Consider the following 25048-nt stretch of genomic DNA (forward strand, 5'->3'; position numbering starts at 1 on the left):
TGTTGGCAGGACAATCCTGTTCAGAAGTAAGTTGCAATTAATCAGTGAGATTCAGGGTACTTCCAGATAGGGACTGGAATAGTGCAAACAAATCATTCAGATATCACAACAGTAGGGTGTTGTTTTTTTCCTTACTGGATTTTGCTTGGAAAGGGTAACTTCAGATTAAAATGGAAACAAAATATGCACTGGCATTTTGATGCCCATGATGTTCTGGGGGTGCTGCCAATTTTTTTTATTTTAAAAATGCATGCATGAAGGGCAGGCATCTTGCAATATACCCCTTACCGTGTATAGGATTGCAGCCTCTCAAAAATGATTGCCCTTTTTATTTATAGTTCGCAGTCCCCTCCCAGTGATTGCAGTTGAGGCAAATAATGAGGTTGTATCTAACAAAGTCATTCTATTAGCACCACGACTTCTGCTTCTACAACGTAACTTCTCCTCCTCTCTGTGCTCCCAAGAACATTTTTTTTGGGGGGGGGTGCATGGGGGGGAGTGAGGGAAGAAAAGCTATGTTAATGGAATGCATTTGTTGGATGCGGCCCAAGAAGTTCAAATGTACGTTTGAGTTTGAAATGTGGTTTGTCTAACACACTCTTTTTCACATTTCGTTTCTTCTTTCTTTTGCTGGTCTTGCTCTTCGGCTCCCTTAGCTTGAGGATGACATTGTTGTCAAGCAGAATTACTTCAGCACAATAAAAAATTTTGCGCTTCAGTTGTCATCCGAAGATTGGATGATCCTTGAATTTTCTCAGCTGGGATTCATTGGTAAGACAATTTCCTCTTTAGCAGGTTTGAAAGGGGTGGGGGAAGGGGTGTGCAGTGGGGGCAGTCTGCCCCGGGTGTCCCCACTGAGGAGGGAGACAAAATGCCGGGCGGCACTCACTGCGGGGCCTGCAGTGCGCTTGAGCCACGTGTGTCTCCTGGGAGTGACGCAGTGGCTTGGGCGCCTGCAGGTGCCGCGCTGCCCCAAACAGTCCGCCTCCCCCTCAGCTGTAGGGTGGCTGAGTGGGAGGAGGCAGTCAGACTCCTCGGAGGCCCCGTGGAGCTTCCTGCCCCAGCTCACCCCGCCCCATGGGCAGCTGGGCATGCTCGCCACCCCAGTCCCAACTTTTAAAATATGGAAATACAGTGTTTTTTATTTTGTTTTTTTTATTTTGTGACTTTCCCAGTATAATCCCACATATTCAGTTGCACGCTGATTATTGTGACAGAATCTAGCTGCTGAAAGTTAGAATAATTCTATAGCAGTGGCTGCCATCTCAGAACATGACAAATTTCTATATGGGCTCCAGTAATTTAAACTATTTCACATGGAAGTTAGGCTCAATGAAGAGGTGCCCTCATTTGAGAGGTTTCCCACTACAGATTTCCTGCCTCTATCAAAGCCAGTGACTTCAAACTTTAAAAAAGCAACCCACCAAATCTTCAGTGGAGAGGTTTTTTTTGAGCACCAGATATTTATATATAATTTATATATAATATATAATATATAATTTATAGCTTCTGGAATTTCTCTTATCTTTAGTCACACTAGCTAAAGTGGCTCTTTAGGGGTAGCAGGCTGAATTTGCAGTTACAAAGCACTGGATAGCTGCTGATATAACTTCATTTTATTTACAGGTAAAATGTTTCAGTCTCCAGATATTACACTCATTGTGGAGTTCATATTTATGTTTTATAAAGAGAAACCTATTGACTGGCTCTTGGATCACATTCTTTGGGTGAAAGTTTGCAACCCCGAGAAAGATGCAGTAAGTTTTGACTGTTAAGTACTTCTCATAAATACTGTCTTATGTGAATGGCCTGGTTTGCATGTAATGCAAAGCCAAACCACGACTTAGTGTGAATGAGCAAATGGAGAGAAGATTGTAGCTGCTTTGGTTCCACCACTGCACTGCTGAACAAAGCCATGGCTGTGGCCCTCCAGATGTTGCTGGACTACAACTCTAATCATCCCTGACCATTGACCATGCTGATGGGAGCTGATAAGTATTAAGACTTCAGCAACAACTGGAAGGGCAAAGGTTCTCCATCACTGGCTTAGCATGTCATCTGAACCTGGGCTGATGGTTTAGCTCTTTCCAGACAAACCACCAGTTCTAGACAATAGGAGAAACTTTGGTTACAACTCATGCTTTGTCTGGAAGGAGCTATGACCCTGGGTTTGGATGACCTGCCAACCCAAACCATACTTATTTCAGCACAGTGCAGCAGTGGATTGACCAGGGAGGAGCAGAACAGCCACAATTTCCTCTCCAGGAGCCTACAAGTGTGCTTGTTCACCCTAAGCCATACTTTAGCTTAGCATTACATGTGAACAATAACAATGTAAGAAGTCACTTTATTGTGGATATCTTTGTGAAATAAGCGTGCTGCCATCTGGAAGCACCATAAGAGGGAAGGGAAGTGACGCCTCTTTTCTTCTATCACACATTACAGTACTGCATAGTGAAACAGAAGCATTTACTATTCTGTGAAATCTGTGGGAAGCTATGCTTTGGCAACCATCATCGTACAGGGGAAATGGTTTGTCTTTATGAAAAAAAATGAAATTTAAACATAATGGGGCGCTACAAAAGTAGTGGCCAACAACCATTTTCTAATTTCTTCAGAGTGGCGAGGATGTAAAATGCTTATTTGAAAGGGTGCAAGCAGAAGTTAAAGCCTTTTGTTTGTAGGGTGGCTAAAATCTCTAAAAGGTGTATTTTGCTATGGCCAGCCAAGAAACCTGAGCACTTGACTACGTTAAAAACAAAGTTCCACGTCTCAGACTATGCCTGTGCAGATGGCATAACTGCTAAAATTAGCAGGAGAGTTGCACACAATTGCTCATCACCATGGTTCTTGTAATAGACTGTAATTATGGTGGCCTGCAGTCTGGGTGTTGTGATTCCTTTGGCATTGACACTGATCTGTTATACTGAGCTACAGATGTGAATCATTCTGGGTGCAGCCTTCTTGGTTCCTTCCATACTGTAAAACCCACTTTGGTCTACTGAGTGCTATTGATAAATTCTTACTTTCTGTTGAAGTTGGGTTGGTATGAGAGGGGGATGATTGACTGCCTTCCTTGATAGTTAATATTTCATCCCTTGGCACAGGGTCTTTGATCTTTGTGGGGCAGGTTGGGCTGTTCTGTGCGTGACAGTAAGGTTTTCTTTTCTCCCTGAATGAAAGGAGAAACAAAACTACGGGGCTATGGAAGGCCGGCATCAAGAATGCTGCGCAATATTTTGGCTCACTTATTTTTAAGTCATCATGCGTAAGGATAGCGTTTAACTTGTTCCGCATTACTAAAGTCTTCCCCCACACCCCAACTTTTCTTTTAAGAAACATTGCGATAGACAGAAGTCAAATCTCAGAATACGCTTCAGGCCTTCACTTTTCCAGCATGTGGGTCTGCACTCCTCTCTAGCAGGAAAGATACAGAAACTTACAGTGAGTACTTTATGCTTCCTTTACTTTACTTGGAAGACCAGGTTTAGCAACTGGCATACTAATCAATCTTCTGAGTGATGTTGCAAAGTACAGCTGTCTCTGGCTACAAGGCCCCATGGTTGATGATCAAATATGATAAAGCAAAAGTACCACTGGTTGTGATGGGTCTACTCCTTTTTCTCCTATTCTTGTGACCCCATCTTCACCAGAGGTTGATTTTGGGATACATGAAGGCTAAAGGGAGGTGGAGGAGCAATAGTTTCATCGTGCAATATTGTCAGTGAGGGAGAGGATATCTCCCCTTGTTTGCTACAGGGTAGAGGGAAAATCTTGTTCCTCTCATCTCTAATAAAAGCTGTCTTGTTCACTCTCTCTAAGTAAACCTTCTTAAAATTGTAAACTTGTTGATTAACATTAATTGAATTTTAATTTAACTGCAAAATAAGCCAGTGGAAGGGAGAAAATATAATATGGCTGATGGCCAGCTTGACAACAGAAAGAGGATCAATAATAGCTGCAGAAAAATCAGAAAAGGAAAACAGGAGACTGAACAATAGACTCCCAACGTGTGTTGAGGAAATGTTTAATGCCTCTTGATAAAAGCTGCTTCAGGCAGGGTTTTTTTTTTTTTGCTACAGCTCACTGAAGCAGAGTCTGTTTTGTATCTGCCCTCTTCTTCGGTTCCTAGCTTAATGAATCTTAACGTCTTTTTAGGATAAAGACTTCCTGAAGCCATTATTGCATAAAATTCATGTCAATCCACCTGCAGAGGTTTCTACAACTTTGAAGGTCTATCAGGGTCATGCTCTTGAAAAAGCCTACATGGGTGAAGATTTCTTTTGGGCTGTTACACCAGTTGCTGGAGATTATATCCTCTTTAAATTTGACAAGCCTGTCAATGTAGAAAGGTAAGCGCTTCCATGACAAAATGAAGCTTCTGCTGAACTGTGTCTTGAAATGAGGTTGGAATTACAGTAAATCGACCAGCTTTATAAATAATTGTTCATGGCATCCAATAGAATGATTAGTTTGCTTGTTGGACATTTTTGTCAAATATTCGGTATCTTAGACAAGACAAAGCCACACCGGTTGTTTAGAATTAAAATAGCCCAGTTGTTATATGTGCCATTTTGGAATGCAAATTGTAAATTTGGCTCCGTGTGATGTCACTTTTCTTCTTGCAAATAAAAACTTGTGCAGGAAACCATTTTGTACTATTAGATTAGGATAGAAGTGTACTGTTAACAGATTTTAAGTTCTGTTAAGTTCTAAGTGTATTTAGCACTCAGCTTTAGTGTTTTCATGCACACATCTCTATGGGAATTCTTTCCGGTTTCGTTTGCTTAGACATGCTTATTAATCCTGTCATGAGGTTGGAAATGAATTTTGCAGAAGTGCTGCATGGTCATTTAAATTAAATGCTGGTGACTAAGCAGAAGGGTATATCTTGGAGGTTAAATGATTAGCTGGGTTATCGAAATTTCACATTGAAATAGGTCCTTAGGAATCTGACAGATGATGAGTCATCCTTGTTTTAACATCACTGGCCATGAACTTGTTCTCAAAATATTACAGCTGTGGGTTAAGAAGCAACTACTTGCTGATTTCTGATTCATCCACTAGAGAGATTGCTGGCAGAGCTTACTTGAATAAAGTTGAATTGTGAGTGCCCCACCAAGGGGAGGTTTACAATTGCCAAATGTTGCATTTTGTGTAAACATCACAAGATGCTTCTATGGACAGTTTGTAACCCAATGACCTGTCGCAACTTGCACTCAACATCCACCTGACTTTTTTAAAATAGTAAAAATGATTTATCTTTTGAAAGGTACTAATTATATCATGCTCCTTCATGATCATTTTGCAATTCCTTGGGCACATATTTGGGGTGTCTCCCCACCACCTCAATTCAAAAACTAACCCAGAGGCTGTAAGTGGTCTGCAAAATTAGTTTATAATGCTATGAACTAATCTGGGGTAGTTACAGTGAGGGGGGGGGGAAGTATTTGATCCCCTGCTAAATTTGCCCATTTGCCCTCTGACGAAGAAATGACCAGTCCATAATTTTAATGGTAGGTTTATTGTAGCTGTGAGAGACAGAATAGGAACAGGAAAACCCCCAGAAACCCAGAAGTCAAAAGTCAGAGATTGATGTGCATTATAATGAGGGAAATAAATATTTGATCCCCTATCAACCAGCCAGATGTCAGGCTGGAAGTTAACATGTAGTAATTGGGACTTTCTCTCAGGAAAGTGTGCATAAGATTGCAGGAACCTCATTTGACTATTTTTTTTGGGGGGGGGGGTAGGAAAGCAAGGAACAGATTTGTTTACATACATTGGACTTTCTGCTATCATGCTGTAATGTGTAAGGATTTATAACTGTATCGGCAGTCCTGTTTTTTACAGCTTGCAAATAACAGAAATAAGTGAAAGTGATGTATATTTAGGGGTTCTTTTGGTCAGCTGTTCTCGTGATTTACTTTAAATCTTCCCAAACAATTGTGCCCTTTGGATCACTTGCCCAGAGACCTCCTGTTGCCGTAGTTTGTTGGGCTCTTCCCAAGGCACCCCCCCCCGCAATGTTCCTGCCTAGATAGGAACTTCCCACTAGATAGGATGTCTAGCTTGCTTTTAGGTCAAGTAGCTCGTCCTTTCCCCTTTGAGGAAATATTCACAATTTTCATGTTACTATCTGTGCATCCCAAAATAGCACTCCTCAACAGGCTTCCTGACAAAAGATCTAGATTTGTTTTAAACAGGGGTATCTTACCTGTGGCTTACAGGTGTTGTTGGACCAACTCCTATCCATAGCTATTGACCATGCTGGCTGGACTAATGGGAGTTGATAGTCTTAACAACAAATTCAAGGGGCAAGGTTACCCATTCATGGTTTGAAATTACTGAATTGATTTGGGGGTTGTAATATAAACATGCTTCTTATTTAAACGTAGTTGAATTCCTTATAGGCATCCTTACACTGATAGCGGTTAAGAACATACAAATCTCATTTGATAATTTTAGTCCATTATGATTCCTTTGACAACTGTGTACAAGAACCAGGGGCAGTATTCAACTAACATATATACTGTAATCAGTGCAGAAATACTTGCACTGATGGAACATTTAGTTAGCACCATGTTGGATACAACCCAATGTTATAATCTTTCAACATGCTTTCATTAAATCCTTTGGGTGTCATTGGCAGCAGTCTTTTCCATACTTACCTGGGAGTAAACCCCTTTGAACACATTAACTTCTAAATAAACAGGATTTTGCAGGGTGTGGGTCTTTTAGGTGGCCTTTATATGTTTCCATACTTCTCATTAGCCATGACTGATCATCTTGGGCTTCTTAATCTTCGCATTTATAGATTCCTGTTCCACAGCGGCAACCCAGAACATCCAGGAGATATATTCGTCAACACAACAGTGGAAGTGTTGCCTTTTAAGGTATGAAGACAGAGAAGTCTGTTCCCCATCCTTTGTATTTATCTTAAGGGTAAAAATGAGTATCTTTCATACATGACACTTCTGTTGATGTAAGAGAATGTGGGTTTTCCCCCTCCCAATGATAGAACTATTAATCCCACCAAATCTTATCTAAAAAAATCTGGAATAAGGAATGTATGTTTCCAGAAGGCTGACATTCATGATCTAATTACAGGTAGGTTGCCGTGTTGGTCTGAGTAGAAGCAAAATAAAAAAAATCCTTCAGTAGCACCTTAAAGACCAACTAAGTTTATATTTTGGTATGAGCTTTCGTGTGCATGCAAGAAGTGTGTCTGAAGAAGTGTGCATGCACACGAAAGCTCATACCAAAATATAAACTTAGTTGGTCTTTAAGGTGCTACTGAAGGAATTTTTTTATTCATGATCTAAGTATAACCTAGAAAAATTGCTGTTAAACAAGAGCTGCCACTACCCACTGAATGCAGAATTGTAGGACTTGGTTTAGCATTTATAGAACTTTGCTTGTGAAATTGACTCCAGCGGCCTTACCAGCCTCAGGATGCTTGGGAGGTGATAACAAAGGCCATACAACAGTTGTGGTACAATTAGGGTTAAGAAGAAAGGGCGACAGTTCTATTAGTAGTGTCCTCTCCTTGTGTTCCCCCTAAATCTGATTGACGGGTTCTTCCAGTTCTCTGGAGCTAGGGTTGCCATATCTTGTAGAGCAAAAAAGAGGACAGCCCGAGCCGCTGCCAGCCTGAGCTGGGGAAAGAGGTGCGCACGCTTGGGCTGGCAGCAGCCATGGCATACAGAGCAGCCTGCGCCACCTCCCAAATAAAAGCAACTCCCCGCAAACCCAGACATTTGCTTTAAGATGTGAAAATTACTCCGGGTGGGCATGTTGGCCCCCAAAAGAGGACATGCCCAGGATTTCCTGGATGTATGGCAACCCTATATGGAGCAGAGTTGGGGGCAAGCAGTGAACGGAAAGAGAAGAGAAGTTCCATTGTGCATCCAGACACTGACCAAAGGAAGGAACACAGTAGGTAGCATAGGTGCCTGGTATAAAAATATGAAGAGACTTAAATTACCGTCTGACTTGCTATTATGATACCGTCATTGAGGGGAAAGGGCAGGAGATAAGGACCTGCTATTTGGGCTCAGCATGCCTCCTTCTGGTGCGACTGGGGCTAGGAGCCGCCTTGTGTGGGGTTGCCATTGACATTAAGTGCAAGGCAATATAAGGCAAGCAGGAATATGACGGGAGAGAACATTTGTGTATAGCAACCTGCTCTACAGCTTTTGGGCTGTGCATTTCGTAATGTGCTATACGGTATGCTTAGCTCCAACTCACAGTGTCAATTACAGTTCACTTGTTTGCATCTGCACAAAAAGTAAAACTTTATTTCTTTCTCTTTTTTTAAAAAAATGTCTCTGTTTGGGGGACTTCTAATCATGATTTGTGTATAGAACAAAGGGACCCATTTTCTGCTGTAGTATAGAGTTATCGACTGATCAGCTTATTTCTGTGACATCTTTACGTGTTTAGTCATATGTGCTTTTCTGTCCCTGTTCTCAATGAATTGTTTTTTTAAAAAACAAAACATGAAAAATTGGCATTTAAATTGTATACATTTTGAGACATATTTCCTATAAATGTGTGTTGTGTACAAAATATGCATCTGTATGCTTTTCCCCTAGAATATTCAGAGTAGAATTCAACATTGTGTTATGAGAAAACATTTCATCTATGTAAGCATTGCAGCTTGCCAGCCAGAAAGAATGCCCTCCTCTCCTTCCTCTACCCGCTGTACTGAAGGTTCTCCCAAGCCAGATCCAGACTGTGAGCGAAGCTCCAATGTACAGGGCTGTTTCCACTGACCAGGCTTGTTAGGTGAACCCTGCCCGCATTTCCTCCATAAAATAAGCATTTTTACATGCAGTTTTCTAATCTGAATGTCATTGCAAAATCCAGAGAAGTGTGTTTGATCATTAGACTGTTGTCCCAGCGGTGGATGAGGCCAGAAACTGGGATTGGTTTATTTTTTAAAAATGCAAACCAAAATTCTTCTCTATCCCTTATGTATCATTGGCATATAACTAATACTTCAATTGTTTTTATCTCGCTTTTCAGAGTGAAGAGTTGGTATTAAGCAAAGAAACCAAAGAGAAACGATTGGATGATGGGTATTTCAGAATAGGTAACACTGTTTAAAAGAAAGAAAAAAGAAATGTTTTACAAAAAAATTAAATCAACAAAACTGTTTTGTAACTGAGGTCCCATCTGCACTATACATTTAAAGCAGCTTCATACCACTTTCAACAGCCATGGCTTTCCCCAAAGAACTGTGGAAACTGTTAGTTGTTAGAAGACTTCTGTTCCCCTCACAGAACTACAATTCTCAGAGTTCCCTGGGAATAGAGATTGGCCAAAACACCACTCTGGGAATTGTAGCTCAACACCGGTAACAAGCTACAATTCCCAGAATTCTTTGGGGGAAGCTTTCACTGTTTAAAGTGGTATAGTGCAGATGGGGCCTAAGGCAACTTGTCTTATGGCATGGTCCTATCAAAGCCCCACAGAAGTTTGGGTGATGGCAGCAGAAGCCAGACTTAGATCAGATAGTTGAGCAGCTATTCACTTTTTGGTTTTACCAAGTGATAGAAGTTACCATGTAGCATCCAGCATCTGTAAGGGATGAAGGAAATTCTTGATTGTCCTCCTATATTGTTAAAATAAACTCAGGATAGCTAAAGTAACAAATCATAGTGCCAGTTCTATATTTTTACAAGCTGACTATGATGCTGCTTTTAGTTGTAACTGAGATAGTTTATGATATGAAACCACAGACCCTAGGGCTTGCCGATCAAAAGGTCAGCGGTTTGAATCCCCGCGACAGGGTGAGCTCCTGTTGCTCGGTCCCAGCTCCTGCCAACCTAGCAGTTCGAAAGCACATCAAAGTGCAAGTAGATAAATAGGTACCGCTACAGCGGGAAGGTAAACGGTGTTTCCATGTGCTGCTCTGGTTAGCCAGAAGCAGCTTTGTCATGCTGGCCACATGACCTGGAAGCTATACGCCGGCTCCCTCGGCCAATAATGCGAGATGAGCGCGCAACCCCAGAGTCGGTCACGACTGGACCTAATGGTATGGGGTCCCTTTACCTTTACCTTTTACCCTTTACCTTTATGATGCTGCTTTTAGTTGAAACTGAGATAATTTATGATATGAACAAAATAATGAGATGATGGTAACCCTTTATCTAGACGTTTCAATTGAGAGCTGTGATTTAAAAAATATGTAAGGGGGGTATTTATTTATTCTGCACGCAAATCTCAGTCCCAAATAAAGAATATATTTGGATGAATGTTGAAAGTAATATATAGGGTTTGGGGGGTGTTGTTTCTTAATGTGATTTATGAGCCATTGAAGCATTGTTCAAACTGAGGCAGAAAAATCCTGTTTTTGTCAAAAAGTAGATCTCTGGCTGTTTCCACAAACTCTACCTTTTCCTGTGTTGCCTTGGGGACTGCCACAGTTGTGAACCCATTTCAAAACTAAATAGACTTACATGTAAGATGTTCTTATGTGATGGCTTGTATTGGTTGAATGTTTTCATTTAGAATGCCTTTTTGCTTTCTGAAGGCAAATTTGAAAATGGAATAGCAGAGGGAACAGTTGATCCCAGTCTAAATCCAATTGCAGCTGTCCGGCTTCTGGTAATACAGAACTCTTCTGTCTGGGCAATTCTAAATGAGGTAAGATTTGAACAAAAATGCCTTGTATGACCAGAAAACCAACCTTCAAACCACTTCAGGGTTAAGTCTCTCTTTAAAAGAAGTGTTTTGTGACATTCCGAGTCTGTGGGACTATTGTGATGGACCTCTCAATGCTGGCATTTTGCAGACAGATTTTAGTCAATTGACACAAGTGATACACACTGTGATACAAGTGATACACACTGTGGTTGTGTGAAATGCTGATGCCACAAGCTGACATCTCTGTGTGCATGTGTTTGCATGCTGCTTTGAGAACCCTTGGGCATTTGCCTTGTTGAAGCGCCCTATGACATCCCAGTGCTATTAAGTATTTTTTGAATGCTTGGTTTGAACCAAAGGTTCTCTTCATATCCAGCCCAGCAGAGGTGTCTGCAGGCGGATGGCAGGGTTTGTGATTTCCCCCTCTCCCTGCACAACCTTCCATGCTGTTCCGGATAATTCCCAAATCCTAGGAAGTACTTTTGGAAGGGGTTTAAAAAACAAACACTTTTCTGTTAGGTGCTGGAAGTTCTGCTCGCCAAATCATTGCAGCTTCTCTATTATCACATTCAGTTTGAAAAGTGTTTTAGGAGTCTGCTTTCTCAGCTGTGTGGAAAGCAACAGTTTAGATATCAGCTGGGATGTTTCACGGTTGTGGGATGAGACTTTGTTATGACAAAGGGCAGCTTCACAATCAAGGATAGACCTCCAGCGTTTCCACAGCAAACCAACTGGTTTATATTTAACATTGAAAAGGCACTCTTTTGTCAAAGCACATGCATGCAGTATATGCACACCCAGAAGCCATGTTTAGCCTCTGCTGTCAAGTAGCTTGTAGGAAATGTGGTTCAATCACATTGGGGGAGGGAGTACAAGGAACTGTCTTTTGCTGTAAAGTGTGGTGGTCTTTTTCATAAACAGGTGTATATTTTACCAGCTGCCTTTCAACTCTGCATTGCAGATTCATATTAAAAAGCTCCCCAACTGATCAATCAAGAGGAACAAGAGAGATCTCCATCCTTTGAAGACTTTTCTACAAAATCCACCCCCCCCCATTGCAGAGTGAAGACACTGAGCGTGCACCTTATTTCCAACTTCTGACTTCTCAGTGAAACTACCTCTTGTGAAATCTACTGTAGTTGAGAAGATAAGACTCAGCAAGAAAGATTTATTACAATCTAGAAACTGACCAGTATTATTTATCTGGAGCCGTGAGTTCCTTCATGACTCTGCTGCCTAAGGATCACAATATCCCCTACCCAAGTGATAGGGATACGCTACATTAAAGTTGTACATATTATTACATTCCTCGAAGATAAATATATATATATATATAAATACATTTTATGAAGGGGGGTACTTTTTGGAGGTCCATTTATTTTGCTAATTCAAGCCCTCTTTTATAGATTATCAGGGATATATATTCAAAAGCATTAGGGGGATTTAATTTATTAAAATGATTTGAGAAGTACGTATTTTTATGCAGGTAATATAACTCGATGCAGGTTTTGTTTTTTTTAAACAGATGATCTTACTTCTTGGGTTAACGCTACATTTTGCTTTTGTGATGAAGTGACCATATTTTGTAATATACTGCCATGGTTAGGAGTGTTAAATGGGAGTTTAAAGATGAAGCACTTTTGTACCATACCAAGAACGCAACTTTAAAAGGTTATCCTGCACAAAACCCATTGAAAGTAAATGTGATTTTGCACAGGACAACTTCCCCTATAGCCTATGCCCCAAATCTAGGAGATGTTGTTCAAAGGCATAACATGCAAGGACTTTGAATAGCATTACTTTCTAATGCTCACAGTCCACAATATGTAATCGTAGAAAGCATGTTGAGGGGTTTTGTACTTCAGTATGGTGTGCGAATCTGAAGTTAATCTCCCATTGAAGGGGAATTTTGATAATGGATTATTCCTTTTTAAACCTTTGTAGAATCTTCTGAAACACAGCCCATTTATTCATTTGGATAGAAAAGCACTCTGATGTTTCTGCATTTACATTTTTGTTTTTGCTTCACATCCCGTTTTGTATGATCTCTGCGCATTCTTATGGAATGACTTAAACTTACCGTTTTATTAGGGATAACAATGGAAATAGATACACAGTAACCTCAGCTGAGCTTTTTTAAAAAATGTGATTTGTCGTTCTTTACTTTCAAGTGTTAAAAGTGATTTCCCCCTCTTTAAGAGGGCCCAGCTCCTGCTAAAAGCATTGCACTCCAGCTGACTGAAGCAAGGGACTTCGTGTGATTCTAGATGCTTGTTGTCTTTTGTACTTCAAGGAAAAGAAGAAGAGATCCTTGCTTGGTCAGTAGCCTTGAAGAGAGGCAATTCTAGCACTTTGTGCTCTGCAGCACAGTAAACACGCAATAGTATGTAATAATAGTTTTTAAAGAACTCTCTTAACCCTAGCCAAGATATGAGAAGCTAAGTTGTTGTTTTTACCGCAGCTGCACACCTGTCACTCATGCAGGTAAACAGAAGTTTACTTAAGTGGTGGTAGTTTGTTTCATGAGCTGAATCTTAAGATACTTCTGCATCTTGGATGCCAGCTTTGCCAAAAAATAACTATATGCCTTCTCTCAAAGGTGAAAATGATTTGTAAAATTTATGCGAATAGGTGTCTGCCCACCTTCCGCCCCCCATGAGATATTTTCTAAAAATTGTCATAATAATATACATTTTTAAATCAAGATTCAAATCGTTCAAGATGTTTCCACAATAGAGGAGCCCCCCCCCCCATTTTTTTTTCTCGGTTGAAGCTGTCCTATATTTATAAACTTGCTTTGCTGAGACTCTTTACTTCTCCATTTGGCTGGGAAGATAAGTATGCGCTTTATCTTGTGTGCTGCCCAAAGAATGACTGTTATTGGGCATCTAATAAAAAATAGTTAAAAAATAAAAAAGAGCTTGTGTAGCATAGTGGCCAAGAGCCTATCTTCCAACATTACCTTCCATGAGATCACTGGGTGGCCTTAGGTAAGCCACAATTTCTGTCTTAGCTCCACATCTGAAATACAGGCATAATGAGACTGCAGGGTGGTTCTAAAGATTTATGAAGCAGTGCAAGGCACTTAAAAACCCAAAGTGCTACATAAATGTTAAGTATTTACAATTGTCATTGGGAAAAGTCGTATGCTGCCTCTGGTGCCAAACTTGCATTGAACCCAGTGTTCGCACAACAGTTACAGGAGCAAGTATTTATGCATTTAGAGCCAGTGCTTGATGATTTGGTAACGCCACTGGCCTACTAGGAGGTAGGGTGGGGGTGGGGGGTAGGAGAAATTCCAAGTCCGTGGGACAAATTTCAAAGCCAACTTTGTATGTGTTTTGCATGGGGGATAATATGCAGACCTGTATCTCCAATTTTATTTACTCTGAACAAGCTTTGTAATAGCCCTGGTCTTCCGCAAAGCATGGGGGCGGCTACAGTTCCTTGTTAAAGGTTGGCAGTATTGCTCCCAAGCTTGTACGCCTGCAAGGTTTGTAAAAATGTGTCAACAGTTGGTGGTATGAATTAAGGGGTTGTTTGATCTTTTGCTACATAGTATTACTAAATCCCAGAGTCCATCAATCAACACCCCCTTCTAAATTCATTCAGCTTGTGGCAACTACCCTTCTAATGCCCCTGATTTTTGTCCGCCAAGTGATCAAATTATTGCCTAGAAACCAAAGTGGTGTTTTCCTGCTTTTACCTAGCAGTCCAACTGGGCTTAACCCCCCCCCCCAGCAGCAAATACAACCTAATCTTCCACAGTAGTGGGTGGGAGAGAACACAAATCAGCCAAAAGCAGGGTGTGTAATACAGAGATTGTGTGGCGAAACAACGAAGTCTCCCCTTACTCATTGGAAATAAGAAAAGAAAATCCTGTCCTCCAAATGTAAGTTAACTTAATCCAAAACATCTTTATATCCCTGGCCATTCTACAAAGATGACAAGCCTTTCAAAGTCAGTCACATTCCTTGAAGATCAGATTTGTACTTCACTTGTATTATGGCATAGCTATTTGCTAAGGTTTTAATATACTATTGTGAATGTTTATAAGCCTTAAAGATAGCTGAGTAAGATGTCGACCAGCAGGTTTTATTTCTTGCTTTTATTAGCCTTTGCTAGGAACGATAAAAAATTTAGGAAGTGAATGATGTCAGTAGTAATTAGTTCACCGAAGGAGAAAAGATTCCCCAACTCCTTCTTCTTAGTCTGCTGTGTGGTTGCCAATTTCTGTTTCTGTGCTTGTGGAACCTGCAACTTTGGCCCTGCAGCCAGCCACGTTTCCATTAACCATTTTACAGTACTTGCAGTACAATTTATTTTTTTGAGCTAGGTTTTTGGTTTTGTTAATCTTGCTGCTATATTTGAAAACCTAACTGGGTCATGTTAACCGTGCCTTTCATCAATGTTCTATGTGCCACAGCTGCCCATGTAATATTTGAAATAAATATTTTGAAAAAGTGTTATTGAATACTTAACCTAGTGAAAATATAGAATTCTGTACAGAACAGCTTTTGGATCAGGGTTTTCTTTTTAAACAAAAAAACCGATACAGTACACCTCTTTACCATTTAGGTTCTCTCTAAACCCTCTTTTTTCAAGGCTACTTTAGAAAGGTGCATACCAGGGGTGGGTAACATGTGGCCTGAAGCCCAAATTCTGCCCAATTGCAGGTACAATGGTACCTTGGCACTCGAACAACTTTGCTCCTGAACAAATCAGATCCCAAATGCCACAAACCCGGAAGTGTTCCGATTTGTGAACGTTTTTCGGAAGCCGAACATTCGACACGGCTTCCGCTTGGGTGCAGGAAGCTCCTGCAGCCAATCAGAAGCCGTGGCTTGGTTTTTGAATTGTTTTGGGAGTCGACTCTTGGAACGTATTAAGTTCGGGAACCAAGGTACCACTGTACTGCGAACTGGCAATGCTTGCAGAGCCCCTTGCACAGCATTTCCCAGGGGTATGCTGTATGGGAAATTCTGCAAGAGTGGGGCATTGCAAGTTCTTTGGAAAAGAAAAAGAACACTCTTAAAAATGTTTTTTTAAAGAGCATTTTCCTTTCAAAAGAAACAAGTTAGTATTTAAAAGCACTTCACAACTTTGGTTGATATGAACTGCTCTGCCTTCTTGCAGCTTACAGCCCTGTTTTTCTCTCTCATGTATACATCCATCTAAAGCAGGCACCCCCAAACTTCGGCCCTCCAGATGTGTTGGACTACAATTCCCATCTTCCCCAACCACTGGTCCTGTTAGCTAGGGCTCATGGGAGTTGTAGGCCAAAACATCTGGAGGGCCACAGTTTGGGGGTGCCTGATCTAAAGGCACGGAAGAAAGCTATTCAATGCCTCCTTGATTTGACAGGTGCTGATACACTTCCATAGAAACTGTTTCAAGGCCAAATAAAAGTGGTCTCAGAACTGAAAGTAGTAAACAATACAGTCGTACCTTGGATCCCGAACAAATTGGCTCCCAAACGATTGAAACCCGGAAGCGAGTGTTCTGGTTTTCGAACGATTTTAAGGGAAGCCGAACATCTGGTGCAGCTCCCGAGCTTCCTGCAGCCAATCAGAAGCTGCGCTTTGGAAGTCAAATGGACTTTTGGAACGGATTCCATTCGACTTCCAAGGTACGACTGTACTTTGAAAACTGTTTACACAAAAGAAAGGCTACTGAACCCAACTGGGTTTACTCCCAGGTAAAGGGGGATAGAACAGTAGCCAAAGAAAGTACCTCCACTGGCACAAGGAACTACCTCCCTCACTTCCCATGCCTGCTTATATATATGTTTTCGGGAGAGAGGGAAATTTCAATTGTGCAAGCAGGAAATTGTTGAGCTAGCAGAAGTACTGCAGGAAACTGTGCTTTGTAATACTCATATTTGTTAACAAAGCTGTTTACAAATAGCAAAGTCAATGCCTTTTCAATGTTGCACACAGTTCTTAAAAAATATTTATTACAGTAATGTACAACGTTTCCATTAGGAAGGGACCGCAAGAGAATACAGAATCACTATAAGTCTGCAGTTGTAAATACATTTTTTAAAAACCAAAACTTTGTACACACTGATCTACAGTGAAGAAGTTATTTACAGTAATTTACAGGAGCATCTCACCTTTGCTGACAGTGGTACAAGAGGCAAGAACAAACAATCCATTATAAAGGCTGCAGTTTATTTCACTCTGTACGTGTAGAAAACACAAAGCATTTTTGTGAAATTCCATCCCATCGCTAATGAAACCACATAGAGCAGGATGAGAAGTGCAAACGGGTAGAGAAGGATGACGGTGTTCTTCAGGAACGGCAATGCTGAAAGTAGGAGAGAGTTTCTTTCAAAAGTGGGAAAGCATGCGATTTTTCTGAAGGTACCAATGACAAGGAACACCACAATCATCTTAATATTGACAGTCCTCAACAAAAAATACACGCCTAAAATAACTTCTGTTTCTAGTAAATGCATGCCCCTCTCATCCTTTACAGGAAAAAAAAAACTTGAATCGGGTGGCTAAGATGTGGCCTTCCCCGATGTCATTGGATTATTAACTCCCAACATCCCCAGTCAGCATAGACAGAGGATGAAAAGAGCTGTAGTCCTGCAAGATATAAGGCACAGCCACATGTCCTCCTGCCATTCTTTAACTTTGCACAACTGGCCCTGTGGTGCTTCGACCTTGTTTCTTGAGCAACAGCAACTACCCTCCAAGTATGCTGCATCACAAAACCATGTTTAAAATTGAAAGTCCAGAATTTCACTGCCCAACTGATACTGCCAACTCTATCCCAGGCAGCAATAGCAAACTCGCTCTCCCCATATGGGTTCTGCACCATGCACACGAAAAACAGGGTGGAGAAAGGCAGGTTTCTAGAATGCAAAAAATACTAAGGAAATACCCTAAGGGGAAAACCTCCCCCCCCCAAAAAAAACCAGAAGGCTGACTTCACACATTCTCACCCACAGGGACAAAAGCATGCATAGCTGTAAAGCCAGTATAGCTTCTGTTAGCTCCACATTTGCAAGCGCAGTACTTTGACAAAGGGATGTAGAGTCACGTGGCAGGTCAATTAAAGCCACTACATATTACACATCATTTCAAGTAAGGATGCTGTGCAGAGCTTGTAGAGTTGCTGTCAGAGTGAGCCCTCCCCTGATGCTTATCATAAAGTTTACTCCTACTGAAACAGGGATTTAGCAAGAAAGACTGGGAAGAAGGCACTATTCTTGTTGCTAACAAAGTTTTCCATACTTACCACTGTACCCTAGAAATGTTACGTAGATGTAATAACCAATTGCAGTCAGCCAGAAAGTATTCCCAACGAAATAGCCAATAAATGAATTCAATAAAATTACGTCTGCAAGAGAGAAAATGGAAGTTTCTTAACCCAGTGAACTTCTGCTCACTGAAGGTCCCCAAAAGGTATCATTGGGGTGTTGCCTCCAGCAGGATACAGAAACAGGATGGAGCTCACTGTGGAAAAGCTACAGGACACTTTAGAGAAGGTCCATGGAGCTCTTCAGCTGCTGGCTGATCCAAAGCGAGGTGCTGGCCAAGTCCTTTAACAGGCTAACTTTGCCTGAAGCCACCTCCAAATTCACATAAGCAGGGCTTAGGCACTTGTCTGCCTGCCCTCAGAGGAGGCAACTGTGAACACACCAAAAGGGCCAGGTCAAAGAGCAACTGCCTCAGCAGAAAACATCATGTGGCCATCTTCCCATTCCTCCCAGACCAGCACAGAGCATGGATGTGAGGGAACCTAATCCGGAAGATTCAGGGGGGGGGGGAAGCCCGGTTGTGGTACTAAATGTGCCCCAGAGAAGCGGACACGGAGCAATAGATTCAAACTACAAGAAAGAAGATTCCACCTAAACATTAGGAAGAACTTCCTGACAGTAAGAGCTGTTCGGCAGTGGAATTTGCTACCAAGGAGTGTAGTGGAGTCTCCTTCTTTGGAGGTCTTTAAGCAGAGGCTTGACAGGCATATGTCAAGAACGCTTTGATGGTGTTTCCTGCTTGGCAAGGGGTTGGACTGGATGGCCCTTGTGGTCTCTTCCAACTCTATGATTCTATGAAGCAGTGTGCCAGGTTCTCGCTGTCAGACTCTCGCTGTCAGAAAAGAAGGGGCAGAAAAACACCCAGCCACCAGGCTAGATTGAAGCAGCTCAGAGAGATGGCATTCCAACTGAGTTAGCAGGGAGCAGTCTCTGAGAAGTTCGTGTCCCCCCCCCCCCATGCACTTTGTGAATAACACCCCCGACTAGCCCAGGAAATAGGGGAAGGAAAGGGAGGGAGAAAACAGAAATGAAAAAGAAAACCCTTCCCTTACAAAAAAAACCAAGAGGCAGCGACGGGCCAGGAACAGAGCCCAGCCCGTAGATAACCTCTTGGTCTGGAAGGTAGGGGGTGCCTCCTCCAGAAGAAGAAGAAAATTGCAGGATTTTGCCTCTCTGATCCTGCAGAAGCCATCATCGCTATAGGGTGTGGCGCCCCCCAGGATCCTCCAGGTGAACTACAGTGTCAGCACAAAGCAAGAAAAGGCAAAAAAGTCAGGGAAGGGAAGGTTTACTTACAATGGATGAAGAACAGCTGTATGAAATGTAAGATGACGAGAAGTGGATAAAAAGCATTCAAATGAACATCAAAGGCATATCCCCACTCTACGTCAGAGTCTCTGTTCGGGTGCTTTGTCAAGTACTTATTGGAGATGAACCTTGGGGAGCGGGGGCGGGGAGAGAATTCGGAACAGGCATGTTAAAAAAATAGTATGCAAACTTTGACAGTTTCAACTTTTCGGCGAAATTACAGCCTAGAAAAATTAATCCTTGCTATTTTCCATTTGTCATATTCTGAAGAACTTGCATCAGAACACAAATGCATTTATGGACTTACAGGGCTCTGGTAAGGATTACTGAAAAAACTAGAACATAGGAAATGTTTCTGATTCCCTAGAAGCCAGCTAAACAAATGTACATGCCATAAGAAGACTGCGGAACCAGGGCAAGAGGGGAAAGGTTCTTCCCCTATCCTATAACTGATGCAATATGGCCTGGTATATACTAACTCTGAATGTACTGTCCTAGTAATTCAGTAGTCCTGGTCCCTTGCACATTTTCTCTCTCGCTGCAATGCACAAATATTTTAAAGATGAAAATGTTGATTAACATGGCAGCCAATTTAACAGCTGCAGTGAGTGGTTTTCCATCTCCATGGCTACCTTCAGAAACATACTCTGATGTTTAAGTACATAACCGCCCAGCATATATACTTATACATTAAATATTTTCTTTTTGCCAGATTTTGAACCAAAACCTTCTGCTGGAACAGCACTACACATCTAGCCCAGAGATGAGAAACATGTCTACTTAAACCCTTCTTCCTTACAAGTAGACAAGCTTAGGGCTGTAGCTGAAGGTTCCAGCAATCATATTCTATACTGCAAGATTCAAACATGTAAAAAAAAACCACATCTAGCTCTACTCAGGTTGTTTTAAAGACTTACCACATGAAAGTTGCAATTAGAAGGCCAACTCCTACGCAGTCTATAAAGATGACCCAGAGCAGCAGCTTTATCATTTCAACAAAGCCCAAGCCCAACACAAAGCCAAATCCTATGGTGGATACTGAAGGAGGAAGACGAACAGCGGAGACAGAGGATTAAACAATACCCGTTTGCTCTCAGATTTTCTTTCACTTAATTTTCTGGAACAGTACTTGCAGCATGTTTAGTGCTGTGCTGTTTAAGGCTTACAGTGTAAAATTGTTGAGTATATGCATACAACTAGAATTTGCAAGAGTAAAATGTGTGGGCTGAGTTCACTACATGAACACAAATAAAGCAAGAAATGGGCAACTGTGTGATCTCTGGCACATGTTTGTGTAGGGTGTGGGAGAACAACACAAATAAAGTTAAACCTTTCTGTTCATAAAAAAAAGCCAATCACGCATTGTTGCACAGTGCAGAAATAAACAAATCCACAATGTAAGTTCTCAGATGGCAGAATTTCTGCCTGCCTCATAATTTTGCCAGGGTAATTGGATTTTTATCACTTAGGGCAGGCATAGGCAAACTCGGCCCTCTAGATGTTTTGGGACTGCGCAAAATATGGTCTGAAGCTCAACATCAAAAAAACCAAGATCATGGCCACTGGTCCCATCACCTCCTGGCAAATAGAAGGGGAAGAAATGGAGGCAGTGAGAGATTTTACTTTCTTGGGCTCCTTGATCACTGCAGATGGTGACAGCAGTCACGAAATTAAAAGACGCCTGCTTCTTGGGAGAAAAGCAATGACAAACCTAGACAGCATCTTAAAAAGCAGAGACATCACTTTGCCGACAAAGGTCCGTATAGTTAAAGCTATGGTTTTCCCAGTAGTGATGTATGGAAGTGAGAGCTGGACCATAAAGAAGGCTGATCGTCGAAGAATTGATGCTTTTGAATTATGGTGCTGGAGGAGACTCTTGAGAGTCCCATGGACTGCTAGAAGATCAAACCTATCTATTCTTAAGGAAATCAGCCCTGAGTGCTCCCTGGAAGGACAGATCGTGAAGCTGAGGCTCCAATACTTTGGCCACCTCATGAGAAGAGAAGAATCCTTGGAAAAGACCCTGATGTTGGGAAAGATTGAGGGCACTAGGAGAAGGGGACGACAGAGGACAAGATGGTTGGACAGTGTTCTCGAAGCTACGAACATGAGTTTGACCAAACTGCGGGAGGCAGTGCAAGACAGGAGTGCCTGGCGTGCTATGGTCCATGGGGTCACGAAGAGTCGGACACGACTAAACGACTAAACAACAACAACAGGCAAACTCGGCCCTCTAGATGTTTTGGGACTACAACTTCCATCACCCCTAGCTAACAGGACCAGTGGTCAGGGATGATGCGAGTTGTAGTCCCAAAACATCTGGAGGGCCATGTCTGCCTATGCCTGACTTAGGGCTTGTCATTCTTTGTGACATGCCAGGGATCACATAACTGAGAATTTTAATACCATGCAATGCACAGAACAGATTTGCTGTGGACTGCAGGATGAAGTAACTGAAGCCAAAATAAAATAATTCCTCCCCCCTTCTAGTAGCACCTTAGAGACCAACTAAGTTTGTCACTGATATGAGCTTTCATGTGCATGAACTTCTGAAGAAGTGCGCATGCACACGAAAGCTCATACCAATGACAAACTTAGTTGGTCTCTAAGGTGCTACTGGAAGAATTTATTTTTATTTTTGCTTCGACTATGCCAGACCAACACGGCTACCTACCTGTAACTGTAGCCAAAATGTAAGGGAATCCTTACCAGTGTGGATGTGGCAGGTATTGCAACCATAGTTTATTCACTGCTCATTTTTTTCATGGATGAGGCGCAAGAGGGAATGTGTAGGAACATATATTCCCCACTGAATGAAATTGTATAAGCATGAATTTTACACAGAAAAAGCTACAGCAGTACAAATGATGTATTTTTTTTCTGGAGCAAGCCCATCTCTGCTCAACTATTCCCTGTACGGTATTCAATAAATTTCTCAGGCACTCACCGCATAGCCAGATACTCAGCAACACAAGGAAAGCCGGGTCATCTCTTGCCCACTGGTCTTTTGTTTGTTTCCTGTAATGGAAGTTCCTGTACACTTTCTGTGGTGAAGTGAATAGATACAGCATCTGCCACAGAGCAAACTCAAAGTCCATATGCCGAAAGTGAAGGAGTCTCCTCAAGTATTTGTAGCGCTTGAACCCTGCTGTGTGCCTGGCTGCCTCCCTAGAGTTTAAAGAGCCGTTGTCATGATCTAGGGAATTAAGAGATGTGGTAGGCAACATCTTGCTGAAAGGGAAAGAAAAGAGACCCATGGATTTAAAAAGCAAAGCAAAACAAAACAGAGGTGGAAGTTATCGCATATTAGGTTACAATCCTTAAACACACATATCGCAGAGTGAACATCAAGGAACAAATTGGGGATTGCTGCCAAATAAACATAGATAATTTTGCCATAAAGCACATCACAGGCAAGGTGAGCCTTTGTAATACCACCAGCTGAGTAATAATAATAATAATAATAATGGGGGAAAACTTCCAATGGAGGTCTTTTGAGGCTCTACTGCAGACATGGTCCCTTGGAATCTAGTGGATCTTACTGCCCTCTGAGCAGGCTTAGAATGACACGCCCTTGTTACATGACCCCACTTTGTTCTTTACCGTACCTGAAAACAATGCAATGTAACTGTGTGATGCAATGTCTTAACAGTGGACACAGCTCATATCAAGTTCAAGATCTGTCAGTAACTGCGCAAACTTGGGCACCTGCAATCTCCTTTGCTCTTTTAGAAGAGCAAGGACATGGATGCAATCATAACCATATTCCTTCCTTCCTTAGTCCCAGAGGGCTTCGCGAGCACATCATTCAACACTTGACAACTGCATATAAAGCTCAATCCTACTCTTTTCTACCCACAATAGGCTAAAAGTCTGTTCAGAATAGAGGAGGTATCAATGTAGCTAGTTATGGTGGTATAGCAGTGGATGAAGAAAGTTGGCAGAAGCAAGCAGAAGGAAACGGAACAGGTGAGCAGAGCTGGGATGAGCAACTGTCCTTCAACAATCTGCACAACTACTACAGAGCTTGCTTTCAAGTAATGCTGCAATCACAGAACAACCATCGGCACCAACTGGATATCCAAGTAGAGATACTTAAGATCACAGACTGTTTTCTTAAATTCACTTTGTCCTGTTGCCATTGTTAACAGCTTGACTCTGTGGCTGTTGCATACATGCAAGCAGTGGTGCTGTCACAGGGCAGGACTTCAGAGCAGATGTTCAGGGCTTCATCCAGCAGAGTGAGCCAGAGAGCCTCCAAATGCATCAGGGCTGGCTTATCACATTTTGAAATATATGATACAGTACACACCATCATTTAAAGATAACCTTCCTCCTTTGTGGAAGTCCTGACTATTCTCCTTTTAGGCTTTCCCTTCCATTCAATGCTCTTCCACACAAATAAATTCCCTCCACACACAAAAACTGGGGTGGAGTCTTTCTTCCCACCATCTAGGCCTAGTTCAGATGCAGCAAGAACCCCGCAGCTCATTGTTGCAGCCACAAGCCTTAGTCTTGCATATTCCCAGTTGACCTTTGCCTATGATTAGAAATGTATGTTTCTGGTATCAAACATATTTTCCATCTCACTGAAAATGAGGCCTTTAAGCAAGGACCAGATCCTGCACCATGACTTCACGAAACACCCATAAAGGCTCCACCAACAAGCTTTACAAGTTTGTTAACAAAGGATTAAAAATCAGTCTCCGCCATATGCATTTCTCAAATGCCAAGCAACTCTAGTGCTTGAGAGTTTGAAATGAACAAGGATGAAAGTTCCAGCATCATGCTGGAAAGGGGGGGAAATGCAAACAAGTAACAAGCTAGCTACTATCCCCTCCCCCCACCCCAATGACTTACAATACAAGATTCCCAAATGGCCAGTGAGAATTGGGAATGGAGAAAGCACAGTGGACATGGATGTGGAAAGAAAGTGAGCCAGTCAAGGAGACTGGAGAGGTAATAAAGAGCAGCGAACGAAGGTTTGCAAAGGCGAAGAAAAATGTATTATTTATACCCCGCCCATCTGGCTGGTTACAGAACAGAAATAGGTAAGAAAAGACATAACAGCCGGTATTTTGAGAATATGTCACCCAGCCAGCTGACTGGGTGCGGTTTTTTTTAGAGTGGATAAAGTCAGGGGAAAGGCAGCTGGTCACTTTTAGCAAAAACCCAACGAGTTTCAAGCAGCCTGTCCCACCCCACCCCACCCCACCTGGTGTGTCAGTGGCTAAGTGGGTATGGATCATTTCACACGACCTCAAGTGCCTCCTCGTTAACCCTGGCTCGACACGGGTGTAGGGGGTGCGTGTGCATGCGGGGAGCAGGTGCTGCTGAGGGAGGGGCCAGAAGGAGGGCGCCCGCAGCCCCTGCCGCCTCGAGCGCGGACTCAGAAGGGACGCGGAACCTAAGCGTTCCAGAACCCCGAGCGAAAGAACTCACGGAACGTTCTGTGGCCGCTTCCGCCACGCGCAAAACTGCGGCTCCCGGCCCCTACGTCCTGCGTCCCTCACGCGACGACGCTGCGGGGGGGGCAGGGAGCGGAAGGTAGAGGGGCGCGCTCCCCTCCTCCCCACCCTCCAACAGGAGCGCCTTCTGCCGCCTATCAGCCACCGCCACTGCCAACTCACAGCAGCTGATCTGCGTGTTTTGCTCAGGAACTTCCGGCAAAAGGGACCCCCCCCCCCAAGGCGCAGGCGCGCCGAGGACACCGCGAGCTGCCTCGGCGAGCCGAGGTGTATGACGGGTAGCCCCCGCCCAAACCGGATGGTGGAGAGGACGACGGTTAGATGGCGGTTGCGCACACAAATCTTTAGC

General features: G+C 42.5%; 2 protein-coding genes across 9 annotated transcripts in view; one reads left to right on the forward strand and one right to left on the reverse strand.

Annotated features, from left to right (window-relative positions):
* Positions 1 to 15119, forward strand: part of MGAT4A (alpha-1,3-mannosyl-glycoprotein 4-beta-N-acetylglucosaminyltransferase A) — a 54415-nt gene extending 39296 nt beyond the window's left edge. For 4 of the 7 annotated variants that reach the window (XM_035114614.3, XM_035114615.3, XM_035114613.3 and 1 more), the window contains exons 9-15: positions 657 to 771; positions 1627 to 1757; positions 3337 to 3444; positions 4159 to 4352; positions 6818 to 6896; positions 9031 to 9097; positions 10541 to 10698. In XM_035114614.3, the coding sequence (XP_034970505.2) occupies positions 657 to 771; positions 1627 to 1757; positions 3337 to 3444; positions 4159 to 4352; positions 6818 to 6896; positions 9031 to 9097; positions 10541 to 10683 (837 nt within the window). In that variant the 3' untranslated portion in view covers positions 10684 to 10698. Of the gene's footprint in view, positions 1 to 656; positions 772 to 1626; positions 1758 to 3336; positions 3445 to 4158; positions 4353 to 6817; positions 6897 to 9030; positions 9098 to 10540; positions 10699 to 11614 lie in introns of those variants that run through there. The other 3 variants (XM_088668655.1, XM_088668654.1, XM_035114618.3) reach the window with 1 other exon arrangement.
* Positions 15120 to 16573: 1454 nt separating this feature from the next.
* On the reverse strand, positions 16574 to 24990 carry UNC50 (unc-50 inner nuclear membrane RNA binding protein). 2 transcript variants are annotated; one of them, XM_088668662.1, is made up of 6 exons: positions 24862 to 24990; positions 22179 to 22462; positions 20149 to 20269; positions 19220 to 19359; positions 17902 to 18003; positions 16574 to 16962 (listed from the first exon to the last, which is right to left on the reverse strand). In XM_088668662.1, exons 2-6 carry the CDS (start codon positions 22456 to 22458, stop codon positions 16826 to 16828), a joined length of 780 nt encoding a protein of 259 aa, XP_088524788.1. In that variant the 5' UTR covers positions 22459 to 22462; positions 24862 to 24990; the 3' UTR covers positions 16574 to 16825. The 2 variants fall into 2 exon arrangements, with proteins under 2 accessions (XP_088524788.1, XP_034970511.1); XM_035114620.3 differs by having other exon boundaries at positions 24674 to 24918.
* Between the last annotated feature and the right edge of the window lie 58 nt (positions 24991 to 25048).

Source organism: Zootoca vivipara, chromosome 4, assembly GCF_965207765.1.
Source record: "Zootoca vivipara chromosome 4, rZooViv2.hap1.1, whole genome shotgun sequence".
NCBI lineage: Eukaryota > Metazoa > Chordata > Lepidosauria > Squamata > Lacertidae > Zootoca > Zootoca vivipara.

Bases quoted from the DNA above. Each gene is read 5' to 3' on its own strand.
- UNC50 (XM_088668662.1), bottom strand. From the start codon at position 22,458: ATGTTGCCTACCACATCTCTTAATTCCCTAGATCATGACAACGGCTCT. The intron at 20,270-22,178 runs GTGAGTGCCTGA...TTCCTCCTTCAG, and splicing joins GCTGAGTATCTGGCTATGCG to TATCCACCATAGGATTTGGC. The intron at 18,004-19,219 runs GTAAGTAAACCT...TCTCTCTTGCAG, and splicing joins ACAGCTGTTCTTCATCCATT to ACGTAATTTTATTGAATTCA.